The sequence below is a fragment of the Coenobita brevimanus genome, chromosome 88 (assembly GCF_032717465.1).
Source record: "Coenobita brevimanus isolate Jiangsu-jjx chromosome 88, ASM3271746v2, whole genome shotgun sequence".
Taxonomy (NCBI): Eukaryota; Metazoa; Arthropoda; class Malacostraca; order Decapoda; family Coenobitidae; genus Coenobita; species Coenobita brevimanus.
Genome location: NC_137041.1, coordinates 2,928,621 through 2,951,386, shown reverse-complemented (window position 1 = coordinate 2,951,386; position 22,766 = coordinate 2,928,621). Strand labels below are relative to the sequence as shown.

At 44.0% G+C, this 22,766-nt stretch overlaps 1 protein-coding gene across 1 annotated transcript in view; it reads left to right on the top strand.

Moving 5' to 3' along the window:
* Ten-a (Teneurin-a transmembrane protein) overlaps window positions 1-22,766 on the top strand; it is a 475,834-nt gene that overhangs the window by 166,950 nt on the left and 286,118 nt on the right. Inside the window, 1 exon segment of the mRNA XM_080281215.1 lies at window positions 9,912-10,133. Within this exon segment, the coding sequence (XP_080137341.1) occupies window positions 9,912-10,133 (222 nt within the window).

Sequence of the window (22,766 nt, the reverse complement as noted above, 5' to 3'; positions counted from 1 at the left end):
AGACTTTGATGTTGATTTAGCTTTGTGTGTGTGTGTGTGTGTGTGTGTGTGTGTGTCTTACAGTTGTGTGAATATAATCGTTTGAAAGTTTTTATCTTACATAAACCTCTTTTGTGGCTTCATTATATTTTAGAGATACTGTGTGTGTGCTTTCTTGTAAGCTTACGATTCAGTTTACTTGGAAGTTTGATTCAGTATTTCTCGTATATAATTTCTGAGTAACTGTTCGCTTGTATTTAGTCCTGATTCCGTTATTTAGTCATGACATGTAATAATTTTGGCCTTGGTATGGAAGTAGGAAGGAAGGCAGGTAGGTAGGTTAGTAGGTAAGTTAGTAGGAGGGTAGGTAAGTAAGTTAGTAGGTAGAGAGGAAGGTGGGATCTGTATCCTGGGGCAGTGGCAGTGGCAGAGTTTATCCCACAGAGATATACAATTAAGAGAGGCTTTAGTGTGCCTTCAGTGGTGCCCCTCCTCCTCCCCCTTGACCCCCTTCTGCCCCCCCCCCCCATCAGGCGTGTCCGGCCCAGATACACACTACACACACAATACACCCTGAAGCCCTCTGTGCCTCGAATATACTCCCCTTATATGTTTGGGGCTTCAGTTGGTCGTTTCGCATGACTGCCGTTCCGCTCCCTGGCTTCTTGTTCCACCCCGCTCTAGTTGCTGGCTCGATGCTCCGCTCGCTGTTTCGACGTCTCGCATTGTTTCGTTGTCCTGTGTTGCTTTGCGGAACTGGGTGTTACGCTGTCTTGTTTTTGGATGTGTTGCAATATGGTGTTTCATGTGTTTGTGTTTCATTCGTATTTCTTTACCGTCTTTGTTTGCTATTTTGAGATCTCGATAGTTTTGATACCTTGTTTGCATTGTGGAACTACATCATCAAATTTTCATCACCTTGCCTCACCTCACCTTACCTCACCTTTTTGCTTCACTATATTTCACCTCATCTCATCTCTGACTACTAACGATACAACTCCTTACTGTCACTTCTTACCTCACCTCACCACACACTGCTTTATCTCATTCAGCTTCATTTCACTCCATTACTTAACTTCTGCTTGTCACATCCGTCTGCCTTTGTTTCGGCGTTTCTTTCTCCGTCTATGTCGTTGTGTTTGTCCACGCCTTTTCCTCTATGTTTGTGTCTCTCCGTCTGTCTGTGATTTTCTGTCTGTCTCTCTCCCTTTACCTTTGTCTCTCTCCGTCTTTCTGTCTTTTATCTGTGTGTCTCCCTCTACCTAGGTCTCTGTCTCCTTCTCGGTCTACGTCTGTCTGTCTCCTCCTCGGTCTACGTCTGTCTGTCTCCTCCTCGGTCTACGTCTGTCTGTCTCCTCCTCGGTCTACGTCTGTCTCTGTCTCCTCCTCTTTCTACGTCTGTCCTTGTCTCCTGTTTCTTCGTCACTGTCTCTGTCTCGTCCTCTTTCTGCCTCTGTCTCTTGTCTCTCTGTCCCACCTCACCTCAGTAAGTCAGCAGAGGCGGGAGATCACGTCAGCTCTAAGCTTTACTTTTATTTGGTGTGTGTTTGTGTTTCAGAGAGAGAGAGAGAGAGAGGTAAAACAAATGAGAGTGTGATGGGAAGAGAGGAAAGGAGAATAATGGAGACGAAAAGATGATAAATAAGGAAGAACTAACAGGGGGAAAAAAGAGAAAATAAAGAAGAATTGGCAGGAAAAGAGTAAAGGACTGAGAGGCAAAGAGGAAATCGAAGGAAGTAAGGAGAAAAGAGGAAATGAAAGAAGTAAGGAGGAAAGAGGAAAACGAAGAGAGAATCAGAGAAAGACGGAAAGATCGAGTTATATTCAGCCTGTGTTTCTGTTGTCAAGGGAGGAGGAATGAGGGGAGAGAGAGAGAGAGAGAGAGAGAGAGAGAGAATAGTTTAAATTTCAGAAAGGCTGTTGTTAGAAAGGGAAAAACAATCGGTGAATTAGTGTGATATTAATTTTATATGTACTTAAAATTACTTTCTCGCGTTCGTTCACTCCTATAAATTTTCTCTTCATAATTTAGTGCATTGTTTTTTCCGTGTTTTCTTATGGTTTTCTTCCTCTTCTCAGGTCGTTTCATCATTCTTCTGTTTTTCTCCTCGTTTTACTCTCCCTTTCTTCCCACTTACTTTTCGTCTTTCGTTCACAGCTCACTATCCGCCTCCCTTCTCATATAATAAAAGCTCTCCCATATTCTTTTCTCTTCCTCCATCCTCTCCTTCCCCTCTCTATCTCCTAATTCTCATCTCCTTCCCCTCTCCATCCCCTCCTCTGCCTCTCCATTCCCTTCTTCCCTTCTCTGTCCCCTCCCTTTCCTCTCCATTTCTACCTTCTCCTCTCCATCAATTCTTTCACCTCAATATTCCCTCCTTCCTTCACCATAACATTCCCTCTTTCCCTGCCGCCCTTCCTTCATCCAACTTTCCCCTCCATCATCCCTCCATCGCTCCCTCCTTTCCTCCTTCCCGTCCTTCCTTCCCCTCCACTTCCCTTCTTTAGCAAAAATTAGCCTCTTTCCACTTGGCTGCAATTCTCTCCCTCCCTCCTTCCTTCCGTTTCATTTTTACTTTCACAGACTCCCTTTCCTTCCCCCCCCCTCTCTCACACACACACACACACACACACACACACACACACACACACACACACACACACACACACACACACACACACACACACACACACACACACACACACACACCTCTTTCTAGATCTCTCTTTTTTTTTTTTTCCTTTTTTTTTTTCACTCCACAGCTCTCTATCTTGTCATTCGGATCCATCACTCAGCCCTATTATTTATCTCTCTCTCTCACACACACACACACACACACACACACACACACACACACACACACACACACACACACACACCGCTCGCTGGTGCAGTGGTAACGTTCTCGCTTGCCAACTGGCGGACGGGAGTTCGCGCCTCGCTCAGGTTGCGAAAAGTTTCACTGATGAAGTGGGTGGTTACTGTTCCCCTAGAGCAAGGGGACGGGTGTGTGTGTGTGTGTGAAGGTCACAGCCTTGCCCTTAGATCGGACTATATGAGCTCTCAGCTCCCTTCCGGGAGGGTAAAAGCTGACGATCACGACCATCAAGTGATCCTGACCTACCCGGTGAATTACACACACACACACACACACACACACACACACACACACAGATGGGTTTTCACTCTGTTTACAACTCTCTAGGGCTTGTCTTTTCTTTTTTCCCCTGACATACTCTGATCAAACACCCACTCTTTCTCCCACCCATATTCTTGTCTGACAGTGCCCTTTTTGTGTGGCGATTTTGTCTTATTTGCTGTCTTTCATCTGCCATCTCTCTCTCTCTCTCTCTCTCTCTCTCTCTCTCTCTCTCTCTCTCTCTCCATCAGCTGACCCATCGCTTCCCCATCTGATTACATAGGGGATTAAGGTCACGTGTTTGCTCTCTAATCCCCCTTCTCTCTCTGCCCCCCCCCATGTAATCCCCTCTCCTCTTCTCCCTTTCCTTGCCCATTCCCTGCCCATTTTTCTCCCTCTTCACTGCTTTGTACTTCGTCTTTCTTTTCCTTCTCCATTCCCTTCACATTCCTTTTCCTTTCATCCCTTCCTTTTATCGTTTTCTCATCACCATACTCTCTATCTTTTCCATTTCTTTACTCATTCAACCTCCTTTCTTTCTTCCCCTTCGCAGACTCTTTCGTTTTTTCTTCTCCCTTCCCGTCTCTCATTTTTCCTCCTCACTGAACCTCCCCCCCATTCCCCTTTTCCATTCCTCTCGTTTTTTCCTTATTTCCCTTCCCCTTTCCCCACTTTCTACCTCCTCCCTCAGTCCCTTATCTTTTCCTTCTCCTCACCTCCCCTTCCGCCCTTCCCCTCCTTTCCTTCCCTTTCTTTTCTCTTCTTCCCTTCCTCTCCTCTTTCTTTTCCTCTCCTCTGCCTCCCTTTTCTTCCTACTGTTCCCTTCCCCTTTGCCTACCTTCCTACTCTTCCCTTTCCCTCATGAAGCTTATATCCATACAATCAATCCATGGAATTTTTGCCATACAGCTAATGGACACTTGATACCCTTGTCATGCTCGTGTGTGTGTGTGTGTGTGTGAAATAAACTGTCCGTCCAGTATGCATCAGGAAGAATTAATTTTGGTTTTCGGAGTTCCGCAGTGTTTTTAATGATGGTTTTGAGGTCATTCGTTCAGTGCAGTTCCTTTTACTCCTTCCTTTCGTGTTCCTGGCTTATAAATTCCAGTAGCGTCTTTGATCTTTATGACATGTCCCTTCGTAATGTCCTGGCGTATTCGTGTGTGTTTTCAATTTTCGTACATCAGTGTCGTTCGTTGTGTGCTGTTCCTGTCACAATTCCTTTCGTGTTCTTGTCCTATAAATAACATTCTTTATTCTTCCTTCTAGGTTGTGAAAAATTTATAAGGCTTTGGTGCTTCTTAACGTGTTCTTATTCGTGTCTTTTCAATTTTCTCTGCCTTTGCGTTGTTGGTTTTCAGGTTATTACTTCCATATCTTTTGCCTTTTATTTATTTGGTATATTGTCCAAAGAATATATATACATTCTCTCTCTCTCTCTCTCTCTCTCTCTCTCTCTCTCTCTCTCTCTCTCTCTCTCTCTCGCTCGATTGTGTCAGATCCCTGTATGATAATGTGACAGAGTCTGGGTATTATCAGCTGTTTCCTTTTCCCCTCACTCACTCACTCAATTTCCCCCTTTCGCGTTCCCTTCTCTCACGCCTCCCGTACACTCACTCACTCATTCACTTTCTCTCACCCACCCACTCACTCACTTTCATTCAATTTCCCCCTTTCTCGGTTCTCTCTTTTACGTCTCACCTTTCCCCTCTCCTCACCTCCCTTCCCCTCACCTCCCATCATCCGTCTGACCAATTGCTGTTCCATTATAAATCCCCCTATCCCTTTTCCCCTCACTCTTTGTCATCCCTCGTCACTTCTGAACCATTTTTCTTTCTTTTTTCTTCCTTTTCACCATCCACTCCCTTCTCTTTATACTCCCCTTCCCTCCTCTTCATACACACTTTCCTCTTCTTCACCTCCCACTCTCCTCCTCCCCCCCCCTCCCTCGTTCCTCTAAGTTCCCCACCCCCCTTCCCTTCCCCTCACTCCACCCCCTCTTCCTCCATCCCCTCCATTCCCTATCCACCACTGCACCCTTCCCTTTTGCCCCTCCTCCACCCAGTCCCCCTTCCCCCCTCCTCCCTCCATCTCTTCCTCTCCCTCTAACCCTGTCCCTCTCTCCCTCTCCCTTCCCCCAGTCCACCCCCTCGCTCCCTAGGATTAGCCCCAATATGTAGATTGTTCGGAGATAAACGTGGATTTACAGACCAAATGCCCGGAATGGATGGATGGAGAGAGAGAGAGAGAGAGAGGGGGGAGGTTTATGGAGTAGGAGAGGGGGGTAGAGGTACTCCAGATAGGGGGAGGCAAAGGGGACGGGTAGAAAAGGGATGGGGATGTAGATGGGAGAGGGTAAAGGAAAGATGGAGTGGGGAGGATAGAGGGGAACCGAGGATTGGGGGAGGGGGAGAGAATTTAGGAACCAGATGCTTAATAGGTGGATGGAGAGAGATGGGAGAAGTTGGTGTGAGAGAGAGAAGATAAGGGGTGGGGGGAAAAGGGAGTGGAGGTGAGGGGGATAAAAGTAGGGGGGGATAAGAGGTTGTAGGGGAGGGGATGGATATAGCAAATAGACGATTATAGACCTAATTACTGCAGTATAAGATATTTCTCTCTCTCTCTCTCTCTCTCTCTCTCTCTCTCTCTCTCTCTCTCTCTCGTGTTTTCATTTTGTTATTGCTTTTGAATAATTTTCCTTTTTTTTTCCCCTCTGTTCCATTTTAGGTTTTCTTTTCTGTCCCTGCTTTCCTTCTTTTTTTCCCCCTCTTTCCTGTGCTTGTCTGTTTCCTTCATCCGGTTATTGTTTTTGTGTATGGATTATGTTTGTTTTTATCTCTTGTTTATGTGATGTTTATAATGTTTGTTGTTCATTTTGTTTACTGTTTACCCTTCAAAGCCTAGGATTATCGGTGTGCTTTTGTGTAATGTTCGTGCTGTGTTTTGTTAGGCTGGTGTTGTGTGTGTGTGTGTGCGTGTGTGTGTGTGTGTGTGTGTGTGTGTGTGTGTGTGTGTGTGTTCCCCAGCATTCATGTCTACATAAACATAACCAAATCACATAATAAACAAAAACATCCACACAAACCCCCACGTTTTCAATTCCACTAACCTCCCCCTCACGCTCCATCCCATTTTCTTCCACTAGCGGCGTAGAAAACGAATCACCTCCCTCAAATCACCTAATGCAGGGGGAACTGTCATAAACTATCCCGCACCCCTTGTTTCAACCTTGCATCGCCTTGCATCATGATCACCTCCATGCACGCAAACGATGGTATTTTCTGCCCCTTACCTCTCCGCCCTCCACACACACACACACACACACACACACACACACACACACACACACACACACACACACATTTCTTTCCCTCTCCCCCCCACACAAACCTTCCTTTGGACACACCCTTGCACACACATATACGCCCTTCACACACACACACACACACACACACACACACACACACACATTTCTTTCCCTCTCCCCCCCACACAAACCTTCCTTTGGACACACCCTTGCACACACATATACGCCCTTCACACACACACACACACACACACACACACACACACACACACACACACACACACACACACACACACACACACACACACACACACACACACCTTCCTTTGGACACACCCTTGCACACACATATACGCCCTTCACACACACACACACACACACACACACACACACACACCTTCCTTTGGACACACCCTTGCACACACATATACGCCCTTCACACACACACACACACACCTCTTTCCCTCTCCCCCCCACACACACCTTCCTTTGGACACACCCTTTCACACACATATACGCCCTTCACACACACACACACACACACACACACACACACACACACACACACACACACACACACACACACACACACTGCAAGGTCTGTCCACATAGCGAGGGAGTTTGAGGTTGTTATGGGTCATGCAATTTACTGTGACTGCCATGCAAGGTTGAATGGCATACTGTCAGGCATGTCCAGAGTCTTTGTCTTCGTCTTTGCCATCATCATTTATTTTTCTTTATTTTCTTTGACTTGCTTCGTCTTTATAATCAGTGGCATCTTCTTCTAAATCATCTTAATCATCGTCTTCATTAACGTCAATATTATCGTTCTTGTTTTCGTGTTCACTATTGTTTTCTTAGTCATTTCTCTCACCTACTTTCATTCCCTTCTTTCATCCCCCCCTCTCCCCATCCCCCAATCCTACCCTCCCTCACCCCAATTCTCCCCACTTCCCCTTTCTTCCCCCCCTCACTCACTCCCACTCTCAGGTCTCCTTTCCTTCCCTCCCCTCTAGTCACCCCACTCCTTTCCCCCCACATCCAGTACCCCCCCCCTCATCAGCCCCTCGGTGTCATATTCCCAGTCAATTGTCACTCACTTCGATTTTTTTTTTTTTTATCACACACCCTTTCTCCTCCCTTACCCACTCCCCCCAAAAAAAAACCATTTTCTTCTCTACCCTCTCTCATTCTCCCTTTCTCCCACCTGCCTTACCCCGTCTCTCTCTCTCTCTCTCTCTCTCTCTCTCTCATCCACCCCATCCCCCTTCATACCCTTCAGTGTCATATTCTCGACCCATTGTCACCCATCACTCCGATCTGTCATCCCTCTCCCCCCACCCCTCACCACCCCCTCTCTCTCACCCCCACTCCTGCTGCCCCCCTCCCTCTCCTGCCCTCCCTATCCCTCTCAACCCCCATTCCTACCCTCCCCCTTCCTCCCCCAGCCCTTAGCTTCATTCCCTCCCTGTACTTCCCACCCTACCAGTTTCAACATTCATTCTCTCACCTACTTTTTCACCTCCATATCCACCCTTCCACCCCCCTCTCCCACATCCCCCACCCATCCTCTTCTCATCCGCCCCCTTCTCCCTCTCCTCTTAGCTCCCCTATCCCCCACATCAGCCACAGTGTCACATTTCCTCCCCACTGTCAGGCATCACTTGGATCACTGTTGTCACCTCTCCCCCTATTTTGGGATGCAGTCGATATATGTCAGTGCCCCCTACTAACCGTGACATTGGTTCCCATGTTCTGTTGACAACGTTTTCTACCTCTTTTTCTCTTTATTTATTGCTGTTTTTTGGGCTTAGATTCTCTCTCTCTCTCTCTCTCTCTCTCTCTCTCTCTCTCTCACACACACACACACACACACACACACACACACACACACACACACACACACACACACACACACACACACACACACACACACCAGACAGAGAGAGCACCATCATAGATTCACGCCCTTCATTCGCTTGCAGCCTATCAAAGGGAGTGTTAGGAGGGATGTTGAGTGTGATTGCAGTATGTGTTGCATTATTGTTGCATTTGACATATGGAAAGGGGTGCATGACAAGCGAGGGGAACATAGGGAGTGTCAGGGAGATTTGTGGTAAGTTTTTTTTTTTTTTTCCTTTCTTTCCCCCCCCTCCTCTTTTTTTTTTTTTTTAAGAAGATGGGATGCATGAGTAGGGTCTGGCATCCCCTCAATCTTTTATTTATTTTATTTATTTTTTATTTTACATTTGATCGGATTCCGAGGGTTTGGGTAGTGAGTGTGTGGCCCGTATTTTTGAGTTTGCTGATAATTAGTTCTCCCAAGATAATGATTCTTCTTTTTTCTTCTGAACCCAGCCAGTCATCGTCATCGTCATCATCATCATCATCATCATCATCATCATCATCATCATCTTCTTCATTATCGTCGTCATCATCATCATCATCATCATCATCATCATCATCATCTTCATTATCATCGTCATCATCATTATCATCATCATCATCATCTTTTTCGAAGCCGTGCGTAATAGTTTCTTAAATTATTCTTGTAATGTACTTATGAGATTGATGTTTGTTAACTGATAAGCCTTTGGTTCTTTCTTCTTTGCATTAAAAAAAAGCAGCAGAGACGAGATAGTAGGAACAGAGTTCGTAATAGCCGTCATTAATTTAGCGTTTAATTAGTGTTTCAGGGTAATTACCTTTAAGCACTAAGTATTAACAACATTACAGTCCTAAAACAGTTCCCAGATACCCAGTACCTATAATGGACCCTGGCTCTGGTTTTTTAGTAATTGGTGAGCTGGTATTTTTGGGCTTAACGATCGTGGAGTCTGGTGTCCTTTTGCTGGGTGATATTTATTTGTGTGTGTGTGTGTGTGTGTGTATCTGGTTTCCTATGCATTGGTGATACATGTGTGACCTTTCAGTTTGTGTTTGTGTGTGTGTGTGTGTGTGTGTGTGTGTGTGTGTGAAATTATTTGTTAGGCAATTTGCATATTAGAACGGATGCAAAATAGTCAATAGTGAATTTTGGGTTGTGATAAGTTTCTGGCGTTTGGAAATTGCTTTGAAATTAAACTTATTTTTGGAAGCGATGCAAATAGTGGAAGATAACATGTGGTTGGGTTTGAGATTCTGATGGTAGAGTGAGTGTCGATGAGAGGCTAGTTGTAAATTGAAATCTATTGCTTAGTGGTTGCAAAATAGATAGGTAGATAGAGTTAGGTAAGTGGGTTGGTAGGTGGGTAGGTAGGTCGGTGGGTGGGTGGATAGGTAGGTAGGTAGGTAGGTATTGAGATCGTTTGTTTGGTGGTTGCAAAAAAAGATAATTGGGTGGGCAGGTAGATAGGTAAGTTGGTATGTAGGTAGGTAGGTAATAAATAAATAGGTGATAATTTATGCCTTTATTCCTCACCCTCCTCCTCATCGTCAAACCTCGATTCTCCTCATTTATTTCTTATCTTTATTTTTATTTACAGACGCCTCGGGAACGCCTCCAGATCCCGCCCCTCCGGAGATCCCCATCCGCGGGCCCTCCCACCACCACCCCCTCCTGGCGGCCCGTAGGAACCAGGGCCCCCCCAACTCCGCCAACAGTACCACCACCGCCCCCTCTCTCGCCTCCCCCTCCCCACACTACCAAGACCACCTTCCAGACGATACCTACCAGCAGCCCAACTCCAACGTCTTCCTCTCTCAGGGTAAGAAGCCAGTTTTTTATTTATCTTGTTTATTTATTTATTTATTTATTTGTTTTGACATTTTTTAGCAGCTGTGATTTTTTTTTTATACGTATCAGTAGCCCAACTCCATCGTCTTCCTCTCTCAGGTATGGATTATTTATTATTATTATTATTATTATTATTATTATTATTATCATTATCATTATCATTCTTATTCGCCACTGTTGGCAGGGATGCGTCCACGAATTTTTTATTTTGACTGCGAAGAAATGGCCCCCAAATTGAACGAATACATAGCGGAAAAAACGAACAGTCTGAAACACGCCCTGGTAGAGCTATGATTTTCACTCTGTTTCTCCTGTTGTACAAATTGATCGGACAGGACAGGGAATATAGGCATTTTCATTTGACGGAACTGGGTCACAGGCACACCTTGGCTTGTATTCTTGGTGGTTAAGGAAGCTCCCTAACACCTCTTCCTTACCGATTTTTTGTTTTTTCGACACCGCTTGCCAATATCGTTTTGTACGTTATTCAGTATAGAGTGTGGTAATAGAATGATTTAAGTGACGCAGAAGAGGACAGTAAGGTGTAATAAGCAATAATTCGGTTTGGAAAAGGTGTTAGGGAGCTTCCTTACCGACGAGCATACGGGCCCTTCAATACCACGCCGTGTTTATTAAATTAAAGTGTCTTGGCTCTGAGAGAGGAGTGAGTCTCCTTGGTTACTAGCCAGATCTTTAACTCGGGCCTCGACCAGACGATCAAAGTTGTCCAGCGGTACCAGGAAGTAAAATGAAAAAAATAAAAAAGATAATTCTGAAAACTAAGCATCGGTCAGAATTCTACATGCTTCTCTGTGTAACTCATTTTTACCGCCTGTCTCAGAGGTAACAATAATATTAACAGTAGTTGTCATAGCCCTAGTTTCATTTGAATGTGAACCTGGTGGACTGCAGGCTGAAGTCCCCCTCTTGCATAGCCCATTATCCTCATTTTGGGGGTTAGTAAGGAAGGGGGTTGAGGATTTTTTGTATAACCAGGCAGCTCCACCACCCAGTTATATCAGTGTCACCGCGTAAAGGCGTCCCGCTATAGCACCAGAGAAAGATATTACGAAATTATGGACACAAATACTCGGATTTATTTATTTATTTATTTTTTTGCCTGACTTCATTTATTAACACCCAACGCTAATTACTGTATCAGCAAAATTACATATCAAGTAGCAATATTCTCCCTGAGGTTGATGTAATTTTGTAATGGCGATGTTGCGCGTGCGTTTGCGTATGTGTGGGTGTGTTTTTATGAATGTCTCTCTGTCATAGTAATTTGTGTGTGTGTGTGTGTGTGTGTGTTTGCGGACTAAGTTTGTGTGTGTACATGTCAGTCTCGATAGAAGTTGTGTGAATGGGGGATACAATCTTGCAGTGTACGTGTCAATAGTCGTTTGGAAGTTTGCATGCGCGTTTGTATGTGAATGTAAGTATGTTACGAGAATAATGTGTGTGCATGTGCTTTATTGATACTGTATGTGTGGAGGGATTGATACTGTGGTTTTGTGTGTGTGTGAGAGCGAGAGAGAGAGAGAGAGAGACCCAATTTATGTTAGCTAAACCCTGAGTATCCTCCTTTTTAAAATTAGCAAAAATAAGTAAATAAATTAAACGTTAATAATAAACACATAGAAAACAAAACAAGCATAGCATTTTTATTCATTAAGTAGATTTTCTCATAAAGACAGTAACTCAAGGCAATAATAAGTCTAGCTAATACGTTCATCTTTCGAAAAACAGATAAAGAAAAGACCAAAATGGAGGGAGAAAAATCAGGAAAGGAAACTGAGAGAGCTAGTAAGAGTGAAGACGGTGCCAAAGACCAAAAGAAAGAGGAGAAGAAGAGGAAGACCAAGAAACAAGATAGAGGGAGCAGGAGCGTGGAGCACAGGGCCAGCCAGACCTCAGACCCAGACCTAATGGGGATCTTGAAGGACCAAAAAACTAATGCTGCAGACCCCAAAGAGACCAGAGACTTAGACCCCCAGGGCAGAGCAGTCTCTTGTAATTCATCTTGTCAAATAGGCGATTCTGAGACCAGCCAAAAGACCAAACCTGAAGCCTCTGAAACCAGCCAGACCGTACAAACCAAAGACCCGGATCCCAATAGCTCTAAGGTCATTGAAGATAATATGCATTCTGAAGTCAGCCAAAAATCTGACTCTAAAATCGACCAATCCAAAATTTTAGATACCAGAAGCACTCGAGCCTCTGAAAATGAACGCGACCAATTCAGAGAGAACTCAAAAATTAACCAGAGAACAGAACCCGAGGCTGAAAATAAACCAGGCCAATTCAGAAAGGACTCAAAAATCAGGCAAGAAATAGAGCCTAAAGTTGAGAATAAACCCGGCCATTCTAAAAGGGCCTCAGAATTGAACCCAGCTGTAGAACCTGAACCCCATGTGGCCAAGATCATCCAGACGTCCAAATCCATAGAGGGGAAGACCGGGAGAGACCGCACGAGAGGCAAGACCCACCCACAGACCAAATCCCAGACCACAGAGACCAAGAAGAGAAAGACGTCAGATGTAACAGCCATAGTGGTGATGGATTCTGAGCGACCTAGTACCTCGTCGGGCGTCACAGGTAAAGAAAGGGCACAAAAGTAGAAGATGAAGTAGAGACGGGTAGAAAGAAGCTAAAGACAAGTAGAAATTAACTCGTAAACAGAAGCAAAGTAGAAAAATGACAGTAAACAGAAGCCTAGTAGATGAACAACAGGTAAACAAGACAAAAGTAAAAGGTAAACAGAGTCAAGTAGAAAACAGCTAAAGCCGTATAGAAAAACAGCAGGTAAACAAAAGCCAGGTAGAACAAGAAAAGCCAAGCCCTCCCCCCTGCTTCCTTGCTTGCGTATTTTTTTTTTTTATTGATTTTCTAAAGATATATCGTTGAACTTAGTGACTGAAGGAGCGACGTAGCACCTTGTTTGGCGTGGCAGTTAAGAGAGAGGCGTAGGGAAAAAAAAAATGAATTTCCCCAGCGTAGACCCTTGCGTATTTCTGTGGTTTTTGAAATTTCTGGTCGATTGAAAATGTACATCGCTGGGCTTAATGTTTGAACGAGTAATCGAACACAGCTTCTTGGGTAACGGGTAACCAAGGAGACGCTTGGTAGATAATTACTTGCGTTACCTGTGTGTAGATGCTTACGTACTTCTCCTGCTTATGGCATTCGTGATTGGCTAGGGGTCCATTGCTAAATGATAGGGAGGTTAATCATCTATGGGCTGTTGATAATACTGCTTTGGTTAGGCTGACTTTAATAGAGACTAATATTTCTCATGTGCTGTAGATATCCTTGCTTAGAGAAGGCGTAATTATACTGACGTAATGAGGGTAATACTCATAAATTGCCTTATTAATACAAGTAATAGTAATATTCGTACACAGGAATTGCCTTGATACAGAGACAAGTAGTGATAAGTAATATTTGTAATTTGCTAGAGATATGCTTCATCTCATTTGGGCCAAAATTTTAACTTTAGATAACGTAGGTAATCTCGCCATCCTTAGGCCTTATATATACCTTTGCTCATGAAGGTAGTATCCTGAAATTGTTTGATATTCTAGTTTACCTTAGCAAATTATATTTTTAATGGACTAGAATTATCCTTAGTTATATTAGGCTCTCACATATCTTGGTTGTACATATATATACAGTAATTCAGATAGGGTAATATTCCTAATTAGGGTGATCATCATTAGGCTTTCTTATCTTTAAATTGAAATAATAATAAATCTGATTGTGGTAATTAATTTGATCAAAGTTACGTCTGCTTGATTAACTAAGGAATACTTTGTCTTTAGTTACGTATGATAACGAACTTGGTATTCATGAGTGTGCTGCCTGAATTTAATAGTTGGAGCTTCATGAGAGAGAGAGAGAGAGAGAGAGAGAGGATGGGAAGGTTAAAGTAGGAGGACGAGGAGGAATGACGAAGAATGAGAGGGGGAAAATTGGTATGAGAAAGAAGAGGACAGGGCCGTGAAAGGAAAGGAAAGAGGATTGACAATGCAATTGGTTGAGAGGGTAGTACTGGGTAGAGGGGGTGTGAAGTGATGATTCTCTCTCTCTCTCTCTCTCTCTCTCTCTCTCTCTCTCTCTCTCACTCCATTCACCTTTATTGCTTATTGTAGTTGTATTTCCCCCCCTCGCATTCATACACCATGCTGCATTATCGTCTGGGTATTGTATTTCCTGTGTATTATTGTCTAGGTATTATATTGCTTGTTGTGGGTATTTTAGGTTGTGTTAGTGGTGTTGTTAGTAAGTTTTTTAAATGCATTCATTCACCTGATTAATTGATTTCTTCACCTGATTAATTTCCTTCGATTAATTTTCTATCACCTGATTAATTTCCTTCGATTAATTCATTTCTTTCACCTGAGTAATTATTTTCCTTCATCTGATTAATTAAATTTCTTCATCTAATTAATTCCCTTCACTTACTCAATTAATTTCCTTCACCTGGTCAATTAATTTCCTTCCTGATAAATTTCCTTCACCTGATTAATTAATTTTTTTTTTCTTATATAGCATCTGGGCCGTTCGTGTCAAGCCTCGTTACACGCTTTGCCGACGACTCTACCACCTCTGCTGACGAGAAGGGTAGGCAGATTGGGTGGTTAGAGGTAGTTAGGAGGTACTGCAGTGGTTTGGTGGTATTGGAGTGGTTTTAGAAGTAATTTTGTGGTATTGGGGGTTGTTATTGGTAGTTTTTGCGGTACTGGGATAGTTTAAGTGTTGGCTTTGGTGGTACTGAAGTGGTTTAAGTGGCAGTTTTGGTGGTATTGGGAGTAGTTAATGGTATTTTTGGTGGTATTGGTGTGGTTATGGTAGTTCTGTAACAAGGAGTGGTTAATGGCAATTTTGGTGATAATGCATTGGCTAGTGGTAGTTTGGGTGGTGTTGAAGTGCTTAATAGTAGTTTTGGCGGTGTTGAAATGGTATTAGGAGGGGTGTGTTGGTATTGTGCAGGTATAAATAGTTCTCATAGTGCAATGATATTCTAACTAAAATCTTACGTTCTTCCATTAACCAAACTTTCCCCCACGATAATAATTAAGGGAGGAGGAGAAAGGAAGAGAGGGGAAGGTAAGGTAAGTACGGCAAGATAGGGTAGGGCAAGGAAAAGGAGGGGAAGGAAGGGTAGGGTAGGGAAAGGAAAGGAAAGGAAGGATAGGGAAGAGCAGGGAAGGCACTAATCAATTATCCTTCAGTAAATAAAAAGGTAGATAGTAATAAATAACAAGATAAATAATAATTAGGTGTCGTCAGTCATTGTATCTACTGTACTCTGGCCACGATAGATAAAGTTTCAGGTATCGTAAAAATTATTGCATCGATCCCTCAGTGGTATGGAGGCTATCGTAATTAAAATATTATTATAGGGGAATTATATTAATGACCTTTATTGTTAATTATTAGGGAGTTTTTAATGATGAACCCAGTGGAAAATGATCATTGGGGTTTTTATTTATTTATTTTTATTATTTGGGTTGGTTGGTTTTTGAGGATTTATTTTTTTCTTGTGATTGACTCTCTCTCTCTCTCTCTCTCTCTCTCTCTCTCTCTCTCTCTCTCTCTCTCTCTACCTTTTCTCTCCCTCCCTCTTCATTTCTCTCACCCTACCCTGCCTGATACCGGCTCTTCCTACATTTCCGTGTCTCCCTATCTCGCCTCTCACCTGCATTTCTCCCTTCCCTTCTCTTCCTCCCCTTCCCTCCCTCTCTCCCCTCCCCTTCCTCTCTCCCTTCTCTTCCTGCCTCACCCTTCCTCCAGCCTCTCCCTGCCTCACCCTGCCTAACATTAATACATATATATCTACCTTGTTTGGGGGGACGGCAGTCAGGGCGAACTTTGCTCCCTTCCGCCTTGCCTCCCTCACTTTTGTTGACTTTCTAGCGGGCAGAGAGAGAGAGAGAGAGAGAGAGAGAGAATGGAAAGGTTTAGAAAGAAAGGGAAAGAGGGAGTTGTGCGTGTGTGTGTGTGTGTGTGTGTGTGTGTGTGTGTGTGAAATAATGGAGAGAGAGAGAGAGAGGATTGTGTGTGTGTTTGTGCTGGAGGGGTTTACGCTTATGGTTTGCTTGTGTGTGTGTGTGTGTGTGTGTGGAGTCAGCTCGTGCTGCTGTGTAAAGTTGGGCGTATATCGGCTTATGTATTTTTTGACGTGTACGTGTGAATGTATGTAGGTATAATATTCCTGTGTATGTTTGTGTTTATGTATGTACGAACTTTTAGGCCATCTTCCTTTGTGTATACATTTTTTTGGTGATGTATAATCTTTGTGTGTATGAATGTATGTTTTGGCATGTGAGTCTGTGTATGTATATTTTGATGTGTAGTGTATGTTGGCATGTGTGTTGGATTGCGTTCCTTTGCATGGATGAATGTGCGGTATGTTTGTAAGTTTGTATTCTAATGTGTTATGGTATATGTATGCATGAATGTATGTGTTCTGATCGGTTTCTCCGCGCTGGTGTATGTATGTATATATTTTAGCTGTGTTCCTGTGTGCGTATGTGTGTGTGTGTGTATTTTAGCCGTATTCCTGTGTATGTATTTTAGCCGTGTTCCCGTGTGTGTATGTGTGTGTGTATGCTCAGGAAAACTTGTGTGAGTTGGTCCCGGCTCACTTGACTTTTGTTGACTTTGGTTGGCCTGAAGCAAGTGTGTGTGTGTGTGTGTGTGTGTGTGTGTGTGTGTGTGTGTGTGAGTGAGTGTGTGTGTGAGAGAGAGAGAGAGAGAGAGAACAAATTAAATCATTTTCCTCATTCATATCACATTATATTGCAAACATTAATTTTTCTTTCAATACCTTCACATATTTTTTCTCTGATTTTATGGAAAGGTTCCCGGTCAGCCTAATTCATTTTAATTTCTCCCAATTAAAACCTCAAAGTACATATTGTAAAAACGTAATTTAATCAGGAACCAGGGACACAAAAAAAAAAGCCAAAAAAAAAAAAGTATATTATAATCAGTGCAGCTTTCTCCATTCCCCAAAATGTGAAAAAATGGAATAATCAATGCAGCTTCGGCCAATCCCCCCCAAAAAAAAAAAAAAAAAAAAATTGCGAAGAGAGAGAGAGAGAGAGAGAGATTCAGGTGTGTGAGGTATAGTATATTGTGTATTTGTGAGAGGGAGAATGTTTTTGTGTGTACTTGAGATATACATACATAAATACATACATACCGGCATACACGCACACGTACAGAGAGATGTATAGACAGACAGACACAGGCAGAGACAGGGAGGTAAAAAAGTTTGAGATAAGGTAGAGAAAAATCCGAATTTCCAATGTCGGTTCAGGGGCTTGGGGGTTATTTGTATTCAAAATGTTCAATACATGTGAGGGGAGGGAGGGAGGGACTGACTGAGGGGAGAGAGTGGGGGAGGAGAAGGGGTGGGGAGTTAAAAGAACGAGGGGGGTGGGAAGCGAGAGGAGGGGGTTGAAAGGGGAGGAAGGGTAGGAGGAGAGGAGGTAGTGTAGAGAGAAAGAGAGAGTAGTGGGGGCTGGAAAAAAGAAGGGACGGAAGGAAGTTTGGAGAGAGAGAGAGAGAAAGTTAAAAAAGTGTATGTGGAGGAAAAAGAGAAGGAAGGAGACAGGAGGAAAATGTTACAGAAAAAAACGGGTAGGTAGGAAAATGGGGGAGACTGGAGGAAAGAGAAGAGAGGGGAAGGGAAGGAAAGAGAGAGAGACAGGAAGGGAGGGAGGGAGAGAAAGTTAGGGATTGTTGAAATGGATGAAGAGATTGGAGGAATGTTTGGTTGCTAGGAGAGAGAGAGAGAGAGAGAGGGAGAGAGAGAGAGAGATTTGTTGTTGCTGAGGGAAGTTGTTAAAGGAAAAGGAGGGAGAGCGGGAGGTAAGTAGGTAGAGAGGGAGGGAGAAAGGGAAACAGAGAGGTACAGTAATTTTTAGAATGAAATCTGATTTACACACACACACACACACACACACACACACACACACACACACACACACACACACATACATTCAAACTCCCCTAATTTTCTTCCCCTCCTTTCTTTCTCTCTTCCACTGCTCTTTTTCACCAATATCCCCTCGCCTCTCCATTCCCCTCTCTTTTCCTCCACAGTGCACCCAAACACTATGCTACTAGGTCTGCTGATTATTCCTTGTATTTCAATGTTTACACGAGAAAATGGAAGTAGGGTGAGAGAGAGGGGAGATGAAGAGAAGGGGAGAAAGGAGGAGGGAGAGGTGAAAGGGGAGAGGGGAGAATGAAGGAGTAAAGGGGTGAATACGGAATAATGGGGGTAAAAGGTGTGTGAAAGGAGAGTTGGGGAAAGAAAGGAGAGAGAGAGAGAGAGAGAGATTAGAAAAGTGAGGTGAGGGGAGAGCAATGCATAACAGAAGGAAGAAAAGAAGGAAGGAAGGAAGGGGAGGGAAGAGGATAAGCAGATGGAGGGGAAGTGAGAAAGAAACCTATGGGTAAAAAAGGGAAGGTAGGGGGAAGGGGAGACGTCTAGAAAGGGGGAGGGTGGGGGGAGTAACTAAAGCCCCTCCCCCCCATCCTGTCTCAGTAAGGGGAGTAGGTAGCGGATTTGGCCTTTGATCTCAGTTACTTCTAAGAGAGACACCACAGATTGAGCCGATGGTCCCGTGTGTGGTAGCCGTGGTTGTGGTGGTTGAAGTAGGCTTGGTAGTGGTTGTGGTGGTGGTGGTAGAAGTAGGCTTGGGAGTAGTTGTGGTGTTGGTGGCAGAACTAGGCTTGATAGTAGTTGTGGTGGTGGTGGTTGAAGTAGACCTGGTAAATAGTTGTTGTGACGGTGGTTGTGTTGACTGGTGATGGTGGTGGTAGAAGTGTGGTAGTGGTGGTGGTAGGAGGGGTGGAGATTGTGAGGGAGTGGTGGTGATAGGAGGGATGGAGATTGTGAGGGAGTGGTGGTGGTAGGAAGGCTGAGATATAAGGTGGGAGTAGAAGTGGTTGTTGTGATAGTACTTGCGATGGTAGTGGGAGTCTGTTGTGGGGGTGAGCTGTGTATGTGTGTGTGTGTGTGAGAGAGAGAGAGAGAGAGAGAGAGAGAGAGAGAGAGAGAGAAAGTCCTGTTGCGAGGGGAGGTGGGAGACTGCAGCTGTTTAGTGCAGTTTAGTGTTCGTAGTGTATATTGACCATTTTGTACGCTTATTTTTGTTTTTGTTCTTCCTACAGCAGACGATTTATTCAGCACGGAAAATCATTGTGAATACGTCGAAACCTCCACCAGCTTCTTCAATATCAGGATTTTTAGAGAGAGAGAGAGAGAGAGAGAGAGAGTCTTTCTTCCATTTTGTCATTTTTTTCCCCTCTCCGTTTATTCATGGATCATTTTTCCATCATGTCCCCCTTCCCGCCTGGCTCCCACTCTCTCAGCATCTTTCCCCCCCACCCCTTTCCCTTCTCTTAGTATCCATTTCGCCCTACCATTCTTCTCTTACCTATTCCCCTCTTCCACTCTCTCAACCCATCTTCTCTTCTTCCCGTCATTCCTCCTCTTCCTCCTCCTTTTCAGTCTTTCCTATGAAATTTCCATGTCATATTATTTTCTATGCTGCATGGTTACCCTTCTCACTTTGTTCCTGCCAGTTTTAACTGGAGGGTGTGGAGGCAAGGAAAGCATTCTTGCTTTACTATCCTCATCCTTCAGCATGTAGAATTAGATCTCGTAGTCATAATCCATTCTGTAACAAGGAGCCTCGAAAGGACCATAAAGTCTGTTGTTGGTTGCATTCCTTTGTATTCCATCTCTTTGTTTCTCATCCCATCTCTTACACCCTCTCCCTCCCTACTTTCTCCTCCTCCTCCTCTTCCCTCACTGGCGACAAGGTACCTGCTACATAATTAAACAACTCTCTCACCCGGTTCTCACGACTCCGGACTTACAACCAGTTAACTACCACCCTGTCCACGTAAATCTGTGTGTGTGTGTGTGTGTGTGTGTGTGTGTGTGTGTGTGTGTGTGTGTGTGTGTGTGTGTGAATGCTGTATAGGATTTCACCCGCAAGTTACGGCACAAATAACGCATCTGACAAGCGCCGTATCGATAAGAGGATTGTTAGTGGGATATACCATCTAGAGACCGGAATTACCATGATAAATTAGAATAAGTTAGACTGCATTGAGAATCACGTGGTTTGCCAGTTTGACTACCACTAGAATCTTATGACTGGAATCACTTTAGACTAATTAATATTGTTGGAGTCATCTGAAATGGCCACTGGAATCACTTGGACTGTTACGTGGAATGTTTTGGGAATCACCTGGACTGTTAATTAATACCTGGAATCTTTTTGAATCACCTGGACTGGCTACTGGAATCACCTGGACTGTTAATTAGTACCTGGAATCCTTTTTTGAATCACCTGGACTGGCCACTGGAATCACCTGGGCTGCTATATAAAACCTTAATTGAATACATGCTGATTCTCCCACTCTAGACTCCTGTTGATGAGTTAAAGGTTACAGGTGAATAAGTGAAGGTTTATAGAAATAACGTGGATTGGCGGATATAATTTTTTGTTTGGAAATTGATACCTCGTTACATGGATTTCAAAAAAAAGTTATTAGTTATCATCATCATTAAAAGCAGATGAAGTTACCAGCAGGACAAAAAAATATAAATATACAGTTTATTTAGGTTTTCGAGAATAGAATGGGTGGTGTTGGTACGAAAAAAGAATGGGTGGTATTGGTGTGAAAATAGGATGGGTGGTATTGGTATGAAAATAGGGTGGGTGGTACTGGTGTGAAAATAGGATGGGTGGTATGGTGTGAAAATAGGGTGGGTGGTATTGGTGTGAAAATAGGGTGGGTGGTACTGGTGTGAGAATAGGATGGGTGGTATTAATGTGAAAATAGGATGGGTGGTACTGGTGTGAAAATGTGCGCGTTAGATGACTATATTGAAGCTCAGTTCTGCATGTCAAATGGTAGTTTATGCACCCCTGAAAATTTTATATATGCATATTCATAGTCACCCCCCCCAGCCCACCCCAAAAGCTCCATTTGCTAGTTTGCATTCTACTCCCCCACCTCTCTCTCTCTCTCTCTCTCTCTCTCTCTCTCTCTCCCTCCAAATCCATTTTTCATTACCCAAATCACCTTACCATCCCTTCCAACCCTCCACCTTCATCATCTCAGTTCCTTTCCGTGTTCCCAAACATCTCCAGTCTCCCCCTGAATCCCCTCCTAGTTTCCCCCAACCTTCTGACACCTCCAATCCTCTCCCCAGTCTCCTAATCCTCACTCCAATCCTTTCCCAGTCCTATCAAGCTGCCTCCAATCCCCTCCCAATCCTCTTCTTCAGCTTGGAGATAGAGGGAGCATGCCAAACCAGTTCCCCTTCCATCTGATTTGCATATCCGCCTAATCCACCCTTCATGGCCTTCCCAATCTTTCGACAATGGACTCTTCTGGTCACCGATCCCGCACCCAATCCCTTCACGACCACTTCCTTTGGTTTCAATCCTCCTTTTTCCCCTGGGTTAATATTCCAGTCATTTTCAGGCACCTTTAATTTACCCAATCCCTTCCCAGTTCCTTTCTTCCTATCTCAGTCACATTTACTCCCCAGTCCTTTACCAATTGTACCTTTCACTCCCTGATTCTTTTTTTTACTGATTGGGCTTCCTAATCCTTTTGTAGGCACCATTTTCAATCCCCAGTCTTTTTTCCATCCATCCTTTTCACTCCCCAATCCTTTTCCAATCACACCTTTCACTACCATTTTTTTTTTTTAAGTATTTAATCTTCCAATTTTTTGTTATCATTTTCACTCCCCAATCCCTTTCACCCCCTAATCACCCCAATCCCCTCCCAATCCTTTCTTATCCTTTTTGCTCCCCAGTCCCTCTTTCATCCCTAATCACCCCAGTTCCCTACCAGTCCCTCCCAATCCTTCCTAATCCCTCCCCAATCCCTGGCAGTGGCCCACCTCCCCTTAGATTTACATATCCGGCAAATCTACCTGCTCGGAACTTGAATACCTTTCCCGGGGCGCTGCTGGAGGGAGGGGGGTTGAGAGAGAAAGAGAGAGAGGAAGGAAGGAACGAGGTGGAAAGCACGAAAAACAGAGAGAGAGAGAGAGAGAGATTAAAGGTGATGAACAGAAGGGGGAGGAAGAAGGAGAGGAAGTAAAAGGAAAAGAAAGAGAGAGAGAGAGATTAAAGGAGGATTGAGAGAGCGAGAAAGAGAAGGAGGGAGAGGGAACGATAAATGAAGGGAGAGGAGAAGGAGAGAATAATGGAAGCAGGAGAAAGAATGGAAGAGGGAGAGTGACAGGGAATAAATGAGGGAAGACGGGGAAACATGAGAGAGAGAGAGAGAGAGAGAGAGAGAAAGTTTAATAAATATATGCAGTTTTAACGTGTTCGGTTGAGAGAGAGCGTGTGTAATGCAATTTTAAGGTGTCGTATTTGGTTGAGAGAGAGAGAGAGAGAGAGAGCGAGAGAGAGAGCAGGCGGAAACGAACCGGAAATAAATAGTTATTGCGTCTCTCTCTCTCTCTCTCTCTCTCTCTCTCCACCCTAACTATATATATCACAATCGATGCCCATTACGTTGTTCGGGGGAGAGAGAAGGGAGG